General features: G+C 38.0%; 1 protein-coding gene across 2 annotated transcripts in view; it reads right to left on the reverse strand.

The window, feature by feature from the left end:
* PTPN2 (protein tyrosine phosphatase non-receptor type 2) overlaps positions 1–19,907 on the reverse strand; it is a 32,536-nt gene that overhangs the window by 914 nt on the left and 11,715 nt on the right. Inside the window, exons 4-9 of one of the 2 annotated variants that reach the window (XM_056330711.1) lie at positions 19,533–19,631; positions 18,203–18,340; positions 10,823–11,032; positions 9,210–9,368; positions 5,559–5,749; positions 4,049–4,150 (exon numbers count right to left, since the gene is read on the reverse strand). In XM_056330711.1, coding sequence (XP_056186686.1) covers positions 4,049–4,150; positions 5,559–5,749; positions 9,210–9,368; positions 10,823–11,032; positions 18,203–18,340; positions 19,533–19,631 — 899 coding nt within the window. Of the gene's footprint in view, positions 1–135; positions 4,151–5,558; positions 5,750–9,209; positions 9,369–10,822; positions 11,033–18,202; positions 18,341–19,532; positions 19,632–19,907 lie in introns of those variants that run through there. The other variant, XM_056330710.1, reaches the window with a different exon arrangement.

Here is a 19,907-nt window from a genome sequence, read left to right on the forward strand (position 1 = left end):
TACAAGTAAAATGCTTCTAAGTTCTGCAAGCGCTACGCTGATTCATAAAGCAGCAGCTTTGCTAAGTTGAGAGACATTAAGATAATTTCTTCCACGTATTTATCCTTCCAATTTAAATAAAGACTCAGACAGAGATACAATTTTGAACACATTTATTTTTCGTACATAAAAATGAAAGACTGACCTAAAACTTTTGGGGAAAACAAAAAAGCCCAGGAAGACTACTGTGTGTTACGTCAGCTTTGCACGTTTCGTCCTCTGACTTAGGCCACTTGGGCCATGCAGAAGACTTCCTCTTCTGTCATCGTTAATTGTGCAGTCCTCAAGTGTTTCAGGTTTAACTATAATGCCAAGCAGCAAACTAATTGATTTGGTTAACATTCACTGAACTTTAAAGCTAGCCAGGCTTTGTAATTACCTGCACAATCCAATCACACATACATGCATACACATTTACACCTCTTCCCTTTTCAGTGGCATATATAAACTGATGTCGGTAAACCATTTTACTCAAGGTTCAACAGAATAAGCTGTTTCACTTGCAACATCTTACTTCCATAATTATTTTTTTTTAATTGCTATTTCACACTGAATTATTTTACTTAATACATTTCAAGGAAAATACAGATGTACCATCACTCTAAGTGGACTGTCCCTGCACCAAGAACAAAACCAGAAAACCTAAGAGATTCATTCCAAATTTACAACCCCCTTGCCATAAGGGTCCGAATGTTTGCTAATTTTTTTTTTTTTTAATAAAAATATGCATCACTCGTAGACAAGTGTTCATCTGAGAGTCAAACATCATTTCATCAAATGCAAAGCAGCCCGCTATGTGTCAAGTATTCTGCCTGACGTACTTCCAGAACAGAGGGGAAAACCCAATGCAGTAACGTCGCACCACGTGCAACAGCATTTTAGAAGTAGCACAGGACCAGCCAGCAGCCTGCCAGAAACTGGGGTGGGGGAAGGCAGGAAAGGGGCCAGAAGGCACGCCCTTCATTTTTACTCTGAAGCATTTCCTGCAATAGAGGAACTGGGATCAGTTCTTCATTTTGGTCTGTATCTGTTCCTATTTAACATCAAAGTTGTGCAAAACTGCTGCAAGTTTAAAATCCCACAGAACAACGGAGTATGACAAGGGCTCAGCTCGCAGTAAAAAGAACAAGCCTCCTCCAGATTTTGGCTTTTCAAGGACTGCTGATGGACCAGAGACAAGAGTTGTATCCAAATTATCTTCTGGAATGTACTAAAAGGTCTAATGTTTTATTTCCCTTCCAGCTCTCATACTGTCATGAACAATTCACCATACAAAATAGTTTTGTCCAAGACTCTTATCGGTTCACGGTCCTTAACTTTTAACAGTTAAGACTCTCAAGATACCTACAATCATGGAACCAAATACACGTTTATAGATCAATTTTTGAATGTGCAAGTCCTGCTTTATTGCATATAAAGACAGTAACAGTGTGAGGTGATATAAGATGGCCCCCTCCGGCCCTGCCCCACCCAGAAAGGAGGAAGGCCTGCTCAGGATCAAGAAAACAAAAAAAAAGCCAGAATTTAGAAGATGGAATCAGGAAAAAAAATTCAAGCAACAACTTGACAAGCCACAGTGAGAGCTCAGTGCCTGCAGGATACTGGTGGCCCAGGAAACCCCCTCTCATGCCAGCAGAAAGGCAATAAATGACTGTGATGTCACTACAGGTTTTGCCTGTGCATTTTCCCTTGCTGCTTTCAAGTATTTAGAATAAAATCTGGAATATTTTTGTTACAAAAGCATTTATTACATTCCATGTGTTTTCCATAACCAAAATATCTTTTATAAGGCACATACATTTACACCTACTATCAGTTATAGCTGCTCTGGAAAACCTGTCTTCTCAAATTAAAGAAAAAAAAAAATCTTTTGCCAAGTCTCTTGTTGACCAAAATAGTCACTGTGGTTGTAAAAATTCTGAAATGTCTTAAAATATGTTAAGTGCCTGTCTATACTGTCAGAGCAGTCAGTAAGTCATTCTGCTACTGGAGCTGCACAGTTGCTCAGTAATGCCACAGAACAAACTGTCTTGCTTTACTGACGCACAATTTCCCAAATTCGGAACCGTATGAAAGTACACTTGTTCTCCTTATCTGGACCCTTAAACAGTTGTTTCCTATATAAACAGTGTAGTCCAAAACAGTATTAGCTATTGCAAAATGAGAGTTTCAAAGAGTAAACTCAGCTTAGCTTTGCGTAGTAAACATCACACTATTTGGGCCCCATGCCTGGTACGTTACTACTAAGCTTGAACTTATTGGAAACTTTTCAAGTCAATTCCTTTGGATAAGAAGCAAAGTAATTATCTAGCTCTTTCAGTATTTTTCAGCAGTAAATCCAAGAAGCTCTTTACAGAAGGAGAAAGAAAAAAAGAAAATAAAAAAAGAAAAGAGGGGGGAAGAAGAAACCCCTCAAAATACCCAAGAGAAAATAACCAAGCTAGGAAAACGGAGGCAGAAAACACAACTTCTCTAAAGTTGCCCCACAAGGCCAACGCGCTTGAATAAATAAAATCCAGGTTTCAAAGTGCAGTACAATGCTACAAATTATTAGGTCTCACCTTGAATGACAGCAAGCTACACACAGCCATATACAATCTTGCGTTCAAAGAGAATTTAAAGGACAGAAAGTGATTTGTGTTCAATTACTGTTCAGAAGGTGTCACAGCCCAACGAACGGGAAGGGAGCACTCAACAATTTTGAAGTGACTGTAGCACAGATACTCCCAAAATTTTAAGTCGTCAAGTGCTTTACTGTCATGCCTCTAATCAGTGCTGGGGAACCTGAAAAGCAGTTCTAGACTTTGTGAAGTTACAGAAGGGGCTGATACAGCTGAACATACTGGGTACGGGAGAACACTACCAACATCTGTTTTCCATCAAAACCACCCTTGGAAGTCCAACTATAGTTTCCTTTGATGTGCTTTCTACACCTACTACTGATGAATTAGTTTTACTCTTTCTAGCAATTAAAATCTATAGACACACAAAACATTATGTTTTACATTTAATGGAATGTCAGAACTTTAACAATGCTGGCCTCCAAACAGTAGCTGAAGTCTGAATACATTAACCAACTTAACAGTATGCTTTTCACCGGGGGCTAAATTCTCAAAAGCCTTAAAAAAAATATCAAATTTCTAAGCCTCACTTAAATAATGAAAACTATAAAAAAATAAATAAGGAATGCAAATTAACAGAGTAGAAATTGTTAAGTGCTTCATCAGACCCCTAGCTGCTCATATCATAAATTGGAGAGTCAAAATATGGGGAATGGTTGCACTATTATTTTCATGCACAAATTATAATTACATTTTGTTTCAAAATCAAATTCTTTTTGGTCAGAAATTTGTACAAACTGAGCTTTTAAAAGTACAGTGAACTACAAAAAGATTAAATATGCCATTATAAAATATATTTATCCTAGGTCATAAGAATATAAAATGTTTATGTTCATGTCACTAGTACATTACACATTACACACAGTTAAGGATAACTTCTTTGCATTAATAATGTAATTAATACAACACTGTTTATTGCTTATGTCAGGCATGAAAATTTAAATCCAGACAGCCTTCAGTAGCTAAACCTCTGTGGTTCCAGGGTTTGCTTAAGATCTGGTAGAACACCATTTTAAAAAGTGTATAAACAATTGCAGCAAGTTTGTACCTGCTCATATAAACAAAAAACATCAATTTTGTTGGGGGCAGCAGTTCATTTTTGTAAGTACCTGCAGTGGAAAGTCCTGAGACGTTGACGTGTGATCAAGTTTACATCACTTCCCTATTTTACGTAATGGTCTGTACCCATTCCAGGTGTAAGGAATTTACTGCTTAAAGTCATACCCCTAGTCATTTAACCGCAGCAAAACTAGCTGCTGGAGCAGCCAGGCTTACTGTTTACTTACAAGGAATGTTCTTGAAAATACATTTTCCAGCAAGAATAAGCACCAACTAATATCAGCGTACCAAACCCAATCTTAGTGAGAATAGGTTTCCAATATAACCACCTTTTTCTTTTTCTTTCAGTCTCATTTAGCTTCTGCTTCATCTGCTGCAGCTTCTGCGCTGTGTTAGCTTTCCTATCCTCTCGCAGTCGTTTTCGGACGGTACTTAAAGAAAAAAGAAAGTAAACCTTAAATTGTAGAAGAGGAAAAAAGGCTATTAAACCATTAAAAACAAACCTCTTCCCAACACACTCCCTCGGTAGTTAATCCAACAGTAGCTTACAGCAGTAGTATATAAAACCTAAACCAAGCAATCTTTATCCTGTTTTAACAACCTTGATGCGGACAGTTTCAGGTCAGTGAAGCCCCATGAAGTAAATGACTTACGTAAAGATCTAAGTGGTGCTTGACCTACGTGTTCAAGAAGAAACAGAATTAGCTTAATTAATTATCTGGGCTTAGTCTTTCAACCTGTCAGTGCCTCATTTGGTGGCTGAGATTTTTTTGCATGGAGGCTGCTTCTACGTGCAACGTCACGTACTTTGTGCAAATGTTCATACTACTTAAGCGTGTGCCTCCATTGCAGAGTTCACACTAGCCTCACTAATGTATGGATCCTAACCTACTCATGTCTGCATGCAGGTTTAACAGTACTCAGGCTGTAAGCCAAATCTTGATGAAGGACACGGGCTAAAAATCAGTGGTGCGTTGTTATGCTATCACAGCTGCCTTGTAATTCACGTAACTGACACAAAAACTGCCCATCAGGGCATTCAGTAAGCCATCTGTTATTTCAGAATTCCGGTCTATCTGCATCAAACTGCTGCTTCTCATCTGCAGCCCTTTGGGCCAGGCACTGCCGCCTCCTGTGCGCTGCATGGCTCAGCACAACCCAGCCCGGTTCCTGGGTCTCTGGCCAAGGGTCCGTGTTTGGCCACCTCCATGTGGGCAGGCCCAAGTGACACAGCGCCTCAAGCAATTCCGATGGCCATTCCCAACACAGCAGCTCACAGCGGAGGCATTAGGAACTCAAGAGGCAGAGAAACTTGACAGAGAAAGGCAAATTCACGTGACACAGCTAAACCACAGAAATATATTCAGAGTAGCAGATTTAACAGAAGTAGAGGGTAACATACGGCTTCAACGACAAAATTTCAATCACCATACAGAAAGTGGCGACAAGAACGTTGTGTTTCTGAGGTATCATATTTTTCTGAGGAGAAGTTAGCACTGTATTTAAAAATCAGTATCAAATTATCTTAGGCACTTTTAGGATCTAATTCACACTGCACAGTAGAGTTCACAGTCTGTAGGAAAATGCTTTCAAGTGTGAGATTTGGCTGCCTCAGAGACATTTGTTTTTCTTTTCTTGACACTTTAAACAATCAAACAACTTTATCACAAGGAATTACTGCAGTTGTATTTTTTAAATAATTAAGACAGTCAAATACCACCTGCCCTTTCCCTCTACTGAAGGAAGATCTTGAATTTTTCTTTTCCTAAGAAAAGCATACAGTAATTCAGCCTTTCAAGAGAGTACCTGCCTCCTGAATGGTTTCTTCATCTTGCCTACCTTTCGATGTTTCCATCTGCGATATCCTGAACTTTAGTGGACAGGTCAGTATTTATTTTCTCCATTTGATCTTTGTTCTCCAGGCTTATGCTGTTCCCATTGTACTTCTCTGTGGTTATTTTAGTTGGGTGTGGAGGAGACTGCTCAGAACTCGGCGCTTGGTCCTCCTTAGAGAGCTCCTTCCACCGTTTCTGTGAACAAGGAGAACGTATTTCAAATATTCCCCTAACACTGAAGGCCCTGGGCCCAAGGTGTCTTCTAACAGAGGAGTCACAAAAGTAGATTAAAGGAACTACCAGATCAAGAACAAAAAAAAACCCAAACCCAACAAAAACTAGATGAAGTAGTAAGGTTAGATGAAGATGCACCTTCTCCAACAATGATCCCTTTCTGTACTTCCATACACGATGCTACCATGAAGGTCTGAGGCCACCAACTTTGGGGTTTGTACTGTCCACAGTAGCTCCACAATGAGGAAGCAACCTGTTTTGCATAGTCTTTCACTTTCTATCTCCCTCCTCTACTCTCTACATGCCCACGCTGTACTGTTACCTTTCATGGCTCCAAAACACAGCAGGACCTTGTGTGCAAGAACTGCCTTTAAAAAAAGAGAACTGGAAAAATTTTCAATGCCAATGAAAAAAAATCTAGGGTTATTTATGCCGAAGTTGCGGCCTGCTACTTCACCTAGTGCTGAAATCCTTCAGACTGTTCACCATTAGGACAGTTACCCATCAGCCCAGAGACCTACTGCATCATAAAACCGATATTCATCTTGCTGTAAGAAGTAATCTGAAATGAGATGGAAGTAAAAAAACATAAAAGAAGATCAGAAGTAAAACTGGTTTGCTAGATCTCCATCCTAATGATGAACAGTCTGCAGGATTTCTTGCAACAAAATTTCATGCAAAAAAACCCCTACAAAGGTAACAGGAAGCAGAAGAATCACTCCTAAAGCACAATCAGTTCTTTTCTCACACACATCAGCCAGTATATAAAGATATAGAATACCCTGGGGGAAAAACATCAGTTACTTTTAAACATCTACGATAAGAAAGATGAACTGAAAATTGACTTCACAAAATGAGTGTTAGATTCTCATCTGTGGAATGAATTCAAAGACTACTGGTCTAAACTAAATATCAGACTCAGAGAGTGATGTCAAAAAAACCCAATTACTTATAAATGAACTGCTGGCAGAATGAGCTTTAACAATGAACCCACTCCACTGCAGAGGAGCTTCCAGTATTGATCAGAAATTCACAAAGGGAGTCTTCACATACAAGATACTTCACTATCAGGTATTTTCATTGTTTTGTCTTAAACAAAAAACCCAAAAGAGAAAGAGCCACTAAAAAATGGAAAACCACTTTGCAGCTCCCTCTCACTGTCATGGAAAAAGGGCTCTGGAAGACACGGTTGCGTCCATAAGAGACTTGCTGGCTAAATACTGTACTGGCTGTACTAAATACATCTGGCATGAAAACCACTCAGGAAGAACTGAAATCTGAGACAATTTTACTACTCTTGTCAAAGAGAAGGAATTTCCCACCAAGAATTCTAAACATGTCATAACAATAGTTCAAATGACTGGTAATTTTAAGTTTAAACAATCCATGGCAAGAGTACTTGAATGGCAGGACTGATAAAATAATGTACAACTTGGAGCAGGACAGGCAAGGAGGATATCTCAGGACCTGAAGTACTAACTGTGTCTTGTGAAACTGTATCTGGAAGAAACAAAGAAGTGAAGTTTGATTTGAGAAATGCAACAGTCCTTAAAATTATAACCAAAATGCCTGTGTAGGCAAGCTAAGACATAGAGCCTGTATCACCTTTTGGAACGAACGGAGATAACAGAAATGCATGTTAAGATGTTCAGTTGACAGAATCAGGTGAATGTCAGCCACAGTTTTTGGATTCCCAAGTTTTGGTACAAGACTAATATTCTTGCTCTCTATCTGCAAAACAGATCTATGGATCTAAGGAATTCAGCTTTCTTTGTCCTTTCAAAGCCACAGATTTGTTTACTGGAGACCACTCATTTCAACAGATTATTCTGAGAATGATGGCAAGTTATTCTACTATGCTGTTGAAGCAAAATTACCTTTATTATGAGGTAATTTTACAGCAGTGAAAACTTCAATCTTGTACCACCTCACCCACTTAAAATAGTGCAGCGCTGCAGTACAACAAGGAAGCAAGCAATTGTTTCAGCTACAGCACCACACAGCGCCACACCAACCACACGCCTCTGCAGGGTTCAGGGCAGCCTAGGCAACTGTATGACCCGTCTTTCAGCCACAGCCAGAAATCCCATCACTGCTAAAAAAAGAGCTAGCTGACTCTGAAGGGAGAAATACTCCTGCTGAAGTATTGCCAGTTGATTTTCTGCACATGACACTGTGGCCCAAGGAAAAAAGCACTAGGACAGCTGCCTGCACTACAGAAAACACTGGTTTAAGAAAGATCATCTGAACAATCATAACAAAAGAAAGGAAAAAAAAAAGCGCAAATGAAAAGTGAGTCTTCTTAAGCATCCGCTTAGTATGAAGAAATAACACACTTGAACTTGACAAGCAGTACTCTGAGCTGACAATACTCCCTTGTATCCAGAAACAAGAAATTCTGTGATGGGTGTTCTAGATGGGCGAGTGTGAGAACCAGAGCTGCTCAGAGCCTGGAGCGTGACTTTTTAAAAAAGAAAGCAGAAAAATTATTAGAGAACACCTTCATACCACCAGAAACAGCTTCCAGAAAATAAAGAGGCTAAATTGCTGTTAGTGTTAGGACAAATCATACAGTCTTCTAGGCATACAGCACAGGTGTCAGAGTAGCAGCACACTACCTAGGTGTTCATTAGTAGTTGTGCAAAATTATTTATTTACATAGCTAGTCAAGAAACATTTGTGAAAGAGAAGAACTGAACAACTACCAGAACTTTCGAAGAAAGGAAATGTGTTTTAGCTTATCTGCTTCATTCATGATTTTAAGAAAACAACAAAATAAAAAAGCCCTAGCATATGAAAGAAGAATTAAGTGTGTTTCACAGCCTCTCCTCCCAGTCCTCCCCTTGCACCTAGCCCCAGCCATTTAAAATAGCTGCAGCTACTCTTACATCTGCAAGCCACACTGATCAAAAAGTGAGATTTGGTAATTTGTTTGCCCCAAAAACGCCTTATATTTGGCTAGATTCTACTAACTGTAACACAAATTTTAAAGGATATGAAGAAAAAAAAGGCAACTTTACTAATAAATGTGATCTGTAGCATGAGGCAACTTCATTGTCAGGAAAATATATAGCTAAGATCAAGAAATCCTAAAAAGATCATTGCTACCTTTTCAAACTGATGCTGGGCATTACTTTTGCTTTTCAGTACCGAAAACAGTGATTTAACCCCTTGTTTTAAACATTTGTACAGACAAGTTATTTTTATGTTTTATCTAAAAGAGGACAAATACATAGGATTAGAAGTTCAGCTGATAGAAGGTGCTGATCAGATACCCTCTAATACCTTCTAGGCATCGACTGAAAAAGGCAAATTATTTAAACCCCACAAAGTTACATGTTTCAGAGTAGCTCGGAGCCCCTTTTTAACTACTCTTATCAGTCTACTGTTTATGTTTAAATACACAGAGCTAAACATTTACCTGTATAGTTGAATCTCCCATTATAAATTTTGCTCCTTCTATTACAGCCATATATGAAAATCTTAGTTGATCAGGGGTCTGAATAAGTCCCATTCGATATTTTCTCATATCTAGCAATACCTTCTTAATATCTACAGAAAATGGGTCTTTTTTTTCCATCTGTAAAGAAAGTTACATCAAAAGTGTCATTGCTATTGATAGAGATAACATAAAAAATAATTACAAAATCAAGTCATAATTTTTTATCTAAAAATCAATTTCTTCATATTACATTTCTATTAGTTATATACAAAATTAACTTCTCAAATTATTTCTAAATTGTTTTTACAGGAAATAGCAAATAAGCTAAGGAAAGCTTATTATGAACAAACCAATGATCATGTATTAACCAAACAGAACAGTACCCTAACATCAAGTTTTAAAATCGAGTTTAGATCTGCTTGATTTTATTCAGGCATGTATTTGTACTTTGAAATAGGACTGTAAGAATCAGAACCATAAATCAGTATTTCCTGCTGCTCCTGAACGGAACGGCAATTTGGAATGACTGAGCATGGCAGAAATCCCCTTATTTAAAGCAGAATCTGTAAGCCAAGCAATGAACACACATCCCCACACTGCAGCCACAAGGCATTTTTAACCACGTTATCTACACATGCAGTGTTCACTTTAATTTGTCTAATGCTAAAGTACACTTGCATCAAAATATACACCCACACTTTTCAAAATGCAGAAGAAAAAGAACTGAAGAAAAAATTAAAAATAAGTTGAGAGGACCTAACTAAACAAGATGACAACTGTCTTACAATTTAAATGAAATGTTTCAACTAACCCTGCACTGTACTTCTATTACCAAGCACAGCCAAAGAGAAAAAGCCCATGTCTGAACTTCAAAATCCAACAAGATTTTAAATTTTAACACTACAGTTCACCCAAGTCACCACCAACTACAGATGATGCAGTTCCCCGAGTAAGCAAAAAATCTGCTCGTTCATGTGGTACTGCAACTGGCTACCAAGTCCCACCTCCCACAGAGCTGCACATCTAGGGAAATTGTGCATCTCATCCTCCATTATACACTGCAGGAGATCCAGGGACATGTCTGAGTTCTCATCCTAGTTCACATACTAATCTTCTGCCACCTTAGAAAAAGAGGCCTGTCAGACCTGCAAGATACTCCATTTTTAGAGAAAACTACTTACGTATTCAGTTGTCTTAATATATATACCCAAGCCTAACTTTAAGCTTATACTAAAAATCTCAACACTTTCTAAGCACATCTCATATAAAAGGAAAAGAATGCTTACTATTTACTTTCCAGAAACCTTTGAAAATGTGTAATGCACTTCAAGACGAATTTGTAAACGTATTTCAAGAGCTGTGTTTTTAAACCATCAAAGTATGTGAAGGGGGGGGGGTGTGTGTGAAGAAAAAAAAAAAAAAAGAAAAAAAGAAAGAGTATAACATCTTAATTTATTAAAAGTTTTCACTGGCATGTCATTAACTTAAATGCTTTTAAAGCCTTCTGACCCAAAAGCCCATATTGGGAAGGGACACAGGGTGTGAGGAGAAGGAGGAGAAGGAAAGGGGTGACGGAGAAAATGACCACTTACCAGAACAAGACAAGTGTCTACTAATGAAAACGTGCCAGAACGTCCTATCCCCGCACTGCAGTGAACTACTGCAGGTCCGTGTTCAGGACTTAGTGAACCGGACTCTCTGACTTTAAACAGGAAGTTCAGGAATGAAGCTGGGGATTCAGGAACTCCAAAGTCTGGCCATGTAGTATAATGAAAATGAGAGATCATCCTGGACTCACCACTCTAGAAGTAAAAACAAATAAACAATACAACTATCAAGTTTTCTACTTTTGTTTAGTTAGCACACATTTCCCCAATCTAAATCAACAGCTTTTTTTCTATTTTAAATTTCCCATTTAGACAAACAAACCAATAACTTGCTTCATGTTGAATGACAACCAGCAGTGCAACCTGAAGTAGTTTTTCATCCAAGTTGGTAGTTTTCCCCTTTGCAATTATTACCATACAACTTTTTTTTAAATTCTTCTCAAACTTCCACTGTTATATTTTGTTTGCTTTACTACCTCCTCACAACTATTACTCTTTTTCTACCATTAATGCAGCTTAAAGGCTGACAGCAATTACTAGACTGCTAGTATTAATACAACTGAAAAAAAATTAACCTCAGCCTTTTAAACACTCTCCACTTGCTCAGAGCAAGTTTAATACCATGTGGTAATATCATCTCCTTTATACCAGCCACACTACTGAGAGGAACAGGAAGCTTTACAGAAAAGGCCATACAGCAGAATGTCTAGCAAAACTTCTGCTGGACATGCTCATTCTTTGTAACTAAGAAAGAATGATTCCAAAACAATGTAGTTGTTTTAGAACCATGCAGCGCCTTTCCTAATGCAACCAACCAACTGCAAGTATTGAAACGACAGCAGGAGAGTATGCATATATCTAAAAAGCTTTGATGAAAATTTGGATCATATTTTATGGACTCACTTCAGACCTGCTGTTACATGCTACTCCTTGCCACAGTGATTTTAAGACAACTTAATTGCTGACTTAGCTTGGGAATTTTAGAAAGGTTCAGTTATTTTTATCCTTCCTCCATTTCATCTCATTTTCCACAGAGTGAAATCTACATAACCCTCCAAGTCAGAACACAAGAAGATTTAAAATACCGATGTATTCCACAGAAGCTATTTTTCTTTTTCAGCAAAACATAGCTATGAAATTCAAATAAATTATATTGTTCTTCATCTGCTCAGTCTGTTTCAACTTCTTATGAGAGACAACTTAACAAAACTCCTCTGTGAAACTAAAATAATCCAATTCATGGTTACCACAGGAACAAAAATACTCTCCCATTTTGCCTTCAACGCCTGATACTACAAGACTGCCAATACTTTCACAGAAAACTGTGGATTTTACATGACTCAAGTCACTCTCAAATGCATTGTTATCTCCCAGGAATATTTTATCTTTTGGCTAAGAGCTCAACAAGGACAACAGAGGGTGATCCAACATACTGGGAAAATGAGTACACAGTAAGATTTCAAAGGAGGGGCGGGAGGGGAGGCCTAAATTGTATAAAGAACAGGAATTTGCCTTTCTTATTTGTCTGAAGCAAAGCATTAAAAAACACTTTGTACTTTCAACTGAGATCTTACTGGTCTACCGTACCTAGTTTTTCAACTAGTGAGTTAACTCACTAATCAACTAAAATGACCTGTTTGTTTAAAAATCATGAAGGAGATATGTTTTTAGTAAGAAATACAGAAATTATAGAATTTTAAAGAAGATAACACTCAAACAATTTCCTCTATTTCTAAGAAAAATAACTTACCAATTTACAAAGAAAATTAAGAGGAAAACTGAAGACATGAGCTAAAGACACATACTAGGTAAAGCAAAGATTAATGTTGTTTCTTGTGAATCTAGATGATCCTTTGAAGTGGTAACTGATAACTGTCCCCTCAAGATTCTTAAACAGCTTTCCAGATGAAAGTCTCACTTATACCTTAAGGCAGCAAAAATGGCCTTATCTATAGGAAAAAAAAAAAGTGATCTGTGTCTTTTTTATTGGTTTTTGGTTGTTTTTTCTTTTTTCCAAAGCCCACACTGTTACCAAGCACTAGCATCCTCCTCCTAAAAAAACATGGTAGTGCTTCAAGCACATGGCCAAGTGTCACCTTGTTTATACACTAATCTGAAAACAGGTATTTCTAAAGGAGAGATTAAAAGTGCTGCTGTACATCTCATCCAGCTCTAAGTCATGATTTACTTTTCTCTTCCTCCCCATACTGTACAAAGGCTTTATCCATCCCACAATTTTCCACCACTTCAGCTCATTTTAAAAATACCTAGTCTCTTCGTCTTTCTCCACAGAGTCCCGTTTCAGTGCACCGGAACTGGCTGGTCTTCTTTGAACTTGCAGCTTCTAATCATAGAGCCAAATCCCATTTGAGTATTTCAAGCCTCCCACATTTTCTCTCTTAAACAGAATGGCTCTTTCAAGTGGCGCTTGGCAGTCAAGCTGTACAGCTGAAATACTGTCTTTGTGTGAGTATCTGTACCACCCTTTCTAAAATAACTCCCCTGTCACTGAGCCATTCACCACAGCTATCATGTGAAGTGATGCAGGACCATAGTGAGAAAAGGTTTGGCTTTCTAAAGATTCACAAATGTTGATAGAAAGAAATTCAATTCTAAAGAACAACTCATTTTATTTGAAGTATTACCAGGAAACTTGATATTCTTCTAAAGAAAAAAAGCTGGACTTCAAGACAGGCAGCAATATAAAATTTTATGTATGTTATACACAGGGAACGTATTTCTGCATGATAACTAAAACCCAGCTTATTCTACGGTAACCACAACATACTCTTCCAGGATTTATTTCATAAGACTACCTACCAAAAAAAAAAATTCCAAAAATCCGTGAATAATCATGGGACAACACTTGACCAAGCAACTTTTAAAGAAAACGAGCCTAACCATTCCAGTGAAAGTTTCACAGACTACTGGGATAACCTTTTACTAAATAGGCAACATAGCTAAAACTGATAAACTCAGATGACCACCACGCTGCACAGTTCTCCACTGACTGCTGGTAACACCAACAGCACAATCGAAAGATGATCAAACCACAACTCATGCTCCAGGTTACAAGCAGACACGACATGAGGACTTGAGCAGAAAAATATGAAGCCCTTAGATTAACTTTAATCAAAACAAGCCTTGTCATAAATTTTTTACAGTAACTATCCAATCACTCAAAACAAAAATGTACAAAAATCTTAGAACAACTTTAGTTTGCTCAGTCACCTGAGAGTATGAACATAGATACCACCTAAATGCTCAACGGAACTTGACACCTTCAGTGTGAAGTTAAACAGGTGAAGACTGAAAAATGTTGGTCTGTCAAATTTCACACATTCCTTAGAAAAGCCTTCATTTCATAGTTCAATGGCGACCGGAATGGTCTAACATATGAAGCCATAAAATACACCCAACCCCATAGTGGTCCTGCATTTAATGACCATGCCTTAAGCACATTAACAAGTAATTTGATCATATAAAATTGAGAAGGCATGCTGTAAGAGCAATATTCTAAGCACTGAAATTCAAAAATCTTCAATCAACTTTAACTCCCTCTCTTTGTTCATTCTAATGCTTGGCAAAATGGTCTTCAAAATGTACATCAAAATGGCAATGAGGATAATGGGGCCAAATAATCCTCACAAACATTCTGGGATTTTTCTAATAACTAGTGCATATCCTATAAGTCAACATGGTAATAGCTATGCCCACTGAATCCGAAAAACACTTTAACATTCAAGTGACTCTGGGTTCTCCTTTACTGTGAGGCACCAATACCTTTCTGTTGCAGCACAAACTAGTAGGCTGCAACAAGGTTTTTATACCGTTGGTCAGATTCTATTGTCCTTGCTGTTCCTCCTTCCTCCAGAGGCCAGGCCAGACCACACTGCTCCTCCTCCACCCAACCCCTCTCCCACACTCCTCAGGGCTGTTTAACCACTTAGCAGGAAGCAGCTACAGCTGCACATCATCCATGTCAACCAACCCACTGCCTTCGAGGCAAGGCCACAGCTGCATGTTATCAATGCTAATCAACCCACTGCCTTCATTCCTCTACACCTTTCCCAACACCTCGGTCTTCTTTCCGTGGTCATGAAGACCAAAATGTCAGACTGTGTCAGGGATTAAAAGTGATATGATGACATCCCACAAAGCAAGTGTATGCCATGTTTCAGTAAATCCCTTCAAAACACTATAGGAATTACATACACATCCATATACAAAGATACCACTTGATCCCAGAACACTGCCTGCCATTAGACTGCTTGCCTCTACAAACGAAAGATCTTCTTGGCACATTTAAAATTTTGGACATTGTAAACTAACAGCAAAGTAAATGTTACCTTCTTGACCTACAATGACTCTTCCCGGTTCATCCACAGGATCAGATAGCGAGGGCCACTAAGCAGTCTTGTGTCACCTTAATCTGATAGCAATGGCCACCCAGAGGCTTAGCACTACGTTGAGAATCCATTTTGCTAAAGGGTTTTTCCAAATATTTGCTGTTTGCAGAGGACTCAAGATTCCACTTGAGGTTTATTAATGGTCCTTACTCTAAAGTATCATAACACCAGCGGCACATCAAATCTAGTTCACTTCTTGTAGTACTTTCTCCTCCAGCAAATATTTTCTTCACAGACCTCTCCTTCAGCTGCTTTGTTCTCATTTCTAGGAACCTAGTCTGAGATACATTCATCAAGGTTCCTCCAGCAGTTTCAATTCCTTTCCACTGCTCCGTGTCCTTGCCCAGTCAGTCAATCCCTGGTTTCCCTCAAGCACCAGTGCTCATTTGCCCTCCCATAGCTTCCCTGAATTCCCTGTACCAACCTAGCAGGGTGTTGCTTATAAGCATTCATTACATGTCACCTTGTGTCTTTCCCCAGACTATGCAGGTTACCACATCAGAAATTAGATAAAGAAAGCTTTGGTTTTCAGTAAAAAAGTACTTAAAACTTGTGACACAAAAAGCTGAATGCAGCAATAAGGGATAATATAAAAATACATATTCAACCCAAGGTGAAGTCTTCCAGAAGTTAGTTATCAATATCTAACAATTCTCCCATAATACTGTCACAAAACTTAGCAACCCCATCCAATAGGTTATTTAACAGACTTAAAATAAGGAAATTCCACAATAATCACCAGCAAGATAAGCACATGAGAAATATTTTCAGAACTTTTGCAAAGATACCAATAAACACCATCTCCTCTCCAAAGCTTTACTGAACTACACCAGCCACAACAGCAAAACCAAATGACTGCCTAGAACAGATACAAATAAATCCAACCACCAAATGCCTTTATCTAATCCTCAAAAATGAACACTGCTCCCCTCCACCAAATCCCACCTGTACTTCTAACGGCTTTTTAACAAAAGAAAAAAAAACTTCTAGCAACAAAAACAACCAATTATTCAGAGGTTGTTTCATTGGTAACAACGTTAAACAAGCACTTTACTCTTCATACATACCTATTTTGCTTATGTTGAGATTTGTTGCAGTTAACACAAATCTACTTGAGTTCAGAATGGTTCTATTATAAAGACAATTCTAGTTCTCTTTTTTAAAGGAAACTACTTCCTAAGTATTCTTAGAATTTAGAGTGTATTTTGCTCATCAGTCATCTTATACTCCAGGCGGCAAGTGGCTAAATGTCTTACTACTCTGCCTCCACCGAAGTCCCCTCCAGAATAACTTGTATAAAACTGGTTAAGCTCACATTTCAAGTTAACTGTGAATACTCAGTTCCTACAAATTTTATGGTATAATTATCAATTTCATAAAGAAGGCTGCACTCAACATTCACAGTGTTATTCTAGAAACTATGTAGCTTTTCTGCTTGACTAACCAAGTATGTTCTACTTCTTGTAGCAATTTTATAGATTTTAAAAAAATATCTTTGGAGTTAGCATTCATGGAGCCTTATAGAAACGCTAGGGCATGAAAATAAAAATTCAGTACAGCAAGTTTGCTAAGTATTTGTCAAACTGATTTACACGGCATACAAGAAACTGTACAGCACTGATGGGCCCGCATTACCAGTCCAAAGCACACCGAGAAATTTAAGTGGTCAATAGCTTCAACTCAAAAGTCTACTACAGTATACGTTGTGCTGTTCCTCAAGGGATTTCTGCATTTTCCAGCGAATGTTATGTCCAAACACACATCATGAAAACTACATCCTTTGAAATAGGAAGTTTAAAATTAGGGGCTAATGTCAGCCAGACAATTCCATGAAGCCGCCTCTTAGGTAGTTAGGAAAGCTTGCCTCAGCTTTCCAAAAAGGAGAGCTACTCCTTCTCAGGCACTAGCTTGCAAGCACTACTTCTCTCTTGCCTCTGCTGTCAATAAACAAATGACTAAACAGAAATTCTTCAGGTCAGTAGGACAGAATTTCATAAAGCTCTTCTTACATTGAATAGACCAAGGAACAAGCCAAGTTTATCATGTTGATCTCATGAGGGATGTTTCAAATTAACAAACATTATCTCAACATACTATTAACAGCTGGCATAAATTCAAATATTTTTGACCAAATATATCAATGTTTAGTTGTATAAAACAACATGCAAAGAAACACCTTCGAGCCTTCCTTTCCCAAATCCACTGACAAGACAACCTTGAATAAAACTTGCCATACTAGCACTTTCAATTAATATAAGGCAAGGTTTATAGGGAGAGAGAATATCTTACAAGACATAGCTGGAACAAACAGACAAGCTCTTCAATCCTGTCTTCAGCTCTGAAACAGAAGCAGCAAATTCCAACCCAAGCTCAGGCCAGGAACAATTTTTTTGAGCTTAACTCGATTAAATTGTCAAAGTGCTTAATTTTTAAGAGAAAAGGATGGTTGGTCCTGTGGAGCAAAAGGGGAGGTAAGCAAGAGGAGATAAAGTTACCTATCTACAGGTGGTAATCACCCCTCCCCCAAAAAACTTACACAGCTAGACTGAATTACATGGAAAACTAAAATTCCATTAAAAACCAGTAATTACTGACTGATTTCTGATATTCAAAAGAAATCAGAATTTTCAGCTCCTAGTTTCATCCTTTTAGGGTATTTCTTACAGCTCCTCTTAGAATCACCACTACCAGCAATTACAATTCAATATGTTAAGGTATTGCCATATGGAAAATATAACTATAAAAATGCTGAAGCTGTCATCTCTTTCAAAGTAGACATTAATTCAGGTCTAACTCACTTGCTTATATGCCACACATACATATTCAACATCATCAGAAGCGCATTACAATTTTCAGTGTAAAAGCTCAATCAAACCAGTAGTGACAATATGCTAAACAGTTTTCATTATATACTTAAGCCCAGGAACATGAGCTATACAGACTGAGAAAAGCTTACGTTGATATTTTCTAATTGCAGTAGATGTACTGTGTAATAGGATTTGACGTCTTCAGATACTAGCCTCACACGGAAACCTGTTTCACTGAATGTCATAACTTCTTCTTCTTTTGTTGGCCAGTATTGAGCACACTTCACCTAATTCATTTTTTTTTAAAAAAAGAAGGGGGGGGGCAGGCGGGAAGAGAGAGAAAAAAGAAAAATCTGGTTAAGTATCCTAGTATTTTTGGGTTTGCATGAACAGATTCTGAGACCCCATTATTCAATACAGTAGATTCGACTCAAGTACCTGCTGCTGGTCTGAGGAATTAAAAGTCCACAGTGTTTACAGCCAAGTTACAGCTGTTTCACAACGGCTATTATGCATTCCAGCTTTATCTGTTTATACTTTCTTTCATCCCAGGTTAGTGTGTTTTGAGACACATTCTTAACCCCTCTTCCCCACTCTTGCTCTCTACAGTGAAAAGATCTTTACTCAGCTGTTTCAACAACACTTCCCCCTCCGTTTCTGACATGCACACCTGCACAATTACATAACTGACGTAACATCCAGTTTTCCCAAGGCTTGTTGAATACTAGCAGATTCTAGCAAAACAAAAGAACAAACTAACAAAGCAATGCAAAACTGTCCCCTGTCCTTTATTCCTCTTGCCCTGCACTCCAACTTTCTGTAGGAAAATTTCTGCATAAGAAAGTAAGTGACTTTTTAATGGACTAGTCAACTCCTTTTTTTCACTCACAAATCTACTCTGAGGAAAAGCCATAAACCTCAAATGACATGCATTTATAACTAAATCCAGTTGTTTTAGGCACATTAGCAGAAAAACTACAGAACAGAAGATTCCTGTATTCTTGCATGCACATATACCACCAGCTTTAAAGAATCAAAAATAACTACATCAGTTTGACAGTTGCTGGGAAGCAGCTTGTCTTCACTGTTACAAACAGCTAAGATCACTATATAACAAATATATTACTCTCATAGATTTAGCAGAAATAATCTAAAGATACTTTAAACCAAACTTGTCCTCCCATCTTCCATTTCGTTCTAGAGCATCTTACACTGCTTCTATTACACCTTATTTCTGTCTGTACATGCTCCTTTCTCAGGATGTTACTGTCACCTTTCTGGATGTATATTTATCAGATGCTGTTTTCACCAAACTGAATTTTGTCTTAGCTCCATCACTTCAATATTATATTAAACACATGTTACACTGTATACCAGTGAGGAAGTCTGTTAGTTCTGTTAATGTTAACAATCAAACATTGTTCAACTGTATTACTATTATGTGGCTTACTTTACAACTTCAGGCCTAATATTACTTACCGATTCTTTTTCAACAATTCTGTTCAGCATGACAACTGCTTTGGTTTGTTGTTGCCATACCATTAGCCAAAAATGACAACATGTATTAGGCAGTGGACCCTGTGTAATGAAGAAGAAAAACGGGTGTTAAAATATATAGGCAAAGCAGTCTGAACACAGTTAATTGGTCACTGTCCTCTGAAAAAGTTTACACAAATTATTAATAGAATAACAGAAATGACAGGTTAGAAAGTAACCAACTCCACAGATCATTCCTGCACCTGAAAGTTGTTGTTGTTGGGGGGTGGGGGGGTGGTGGTGTTTGAAAAAACAAATAAACAAAAAAACAACCCACAAACAACAGAACAGTAATAGCTCAGGGAAGGGATGTTTCAG

The sequence above is a fragment of the Falco biarmicus genome, chromosome 3 (assembly GCF_023638135.1).
Source record: "Falco biarmicus isolate bFalBia1 chromosome 3, bFalBia1.pri, whole genome shotgun sequence".
NCBI classification, from domain to species: domain Eukaryota; kingdom Metazoa; phylum Chordata; class Aves; order Falconiformes; family Falconidae; genus Falco; species Falco biarmicus.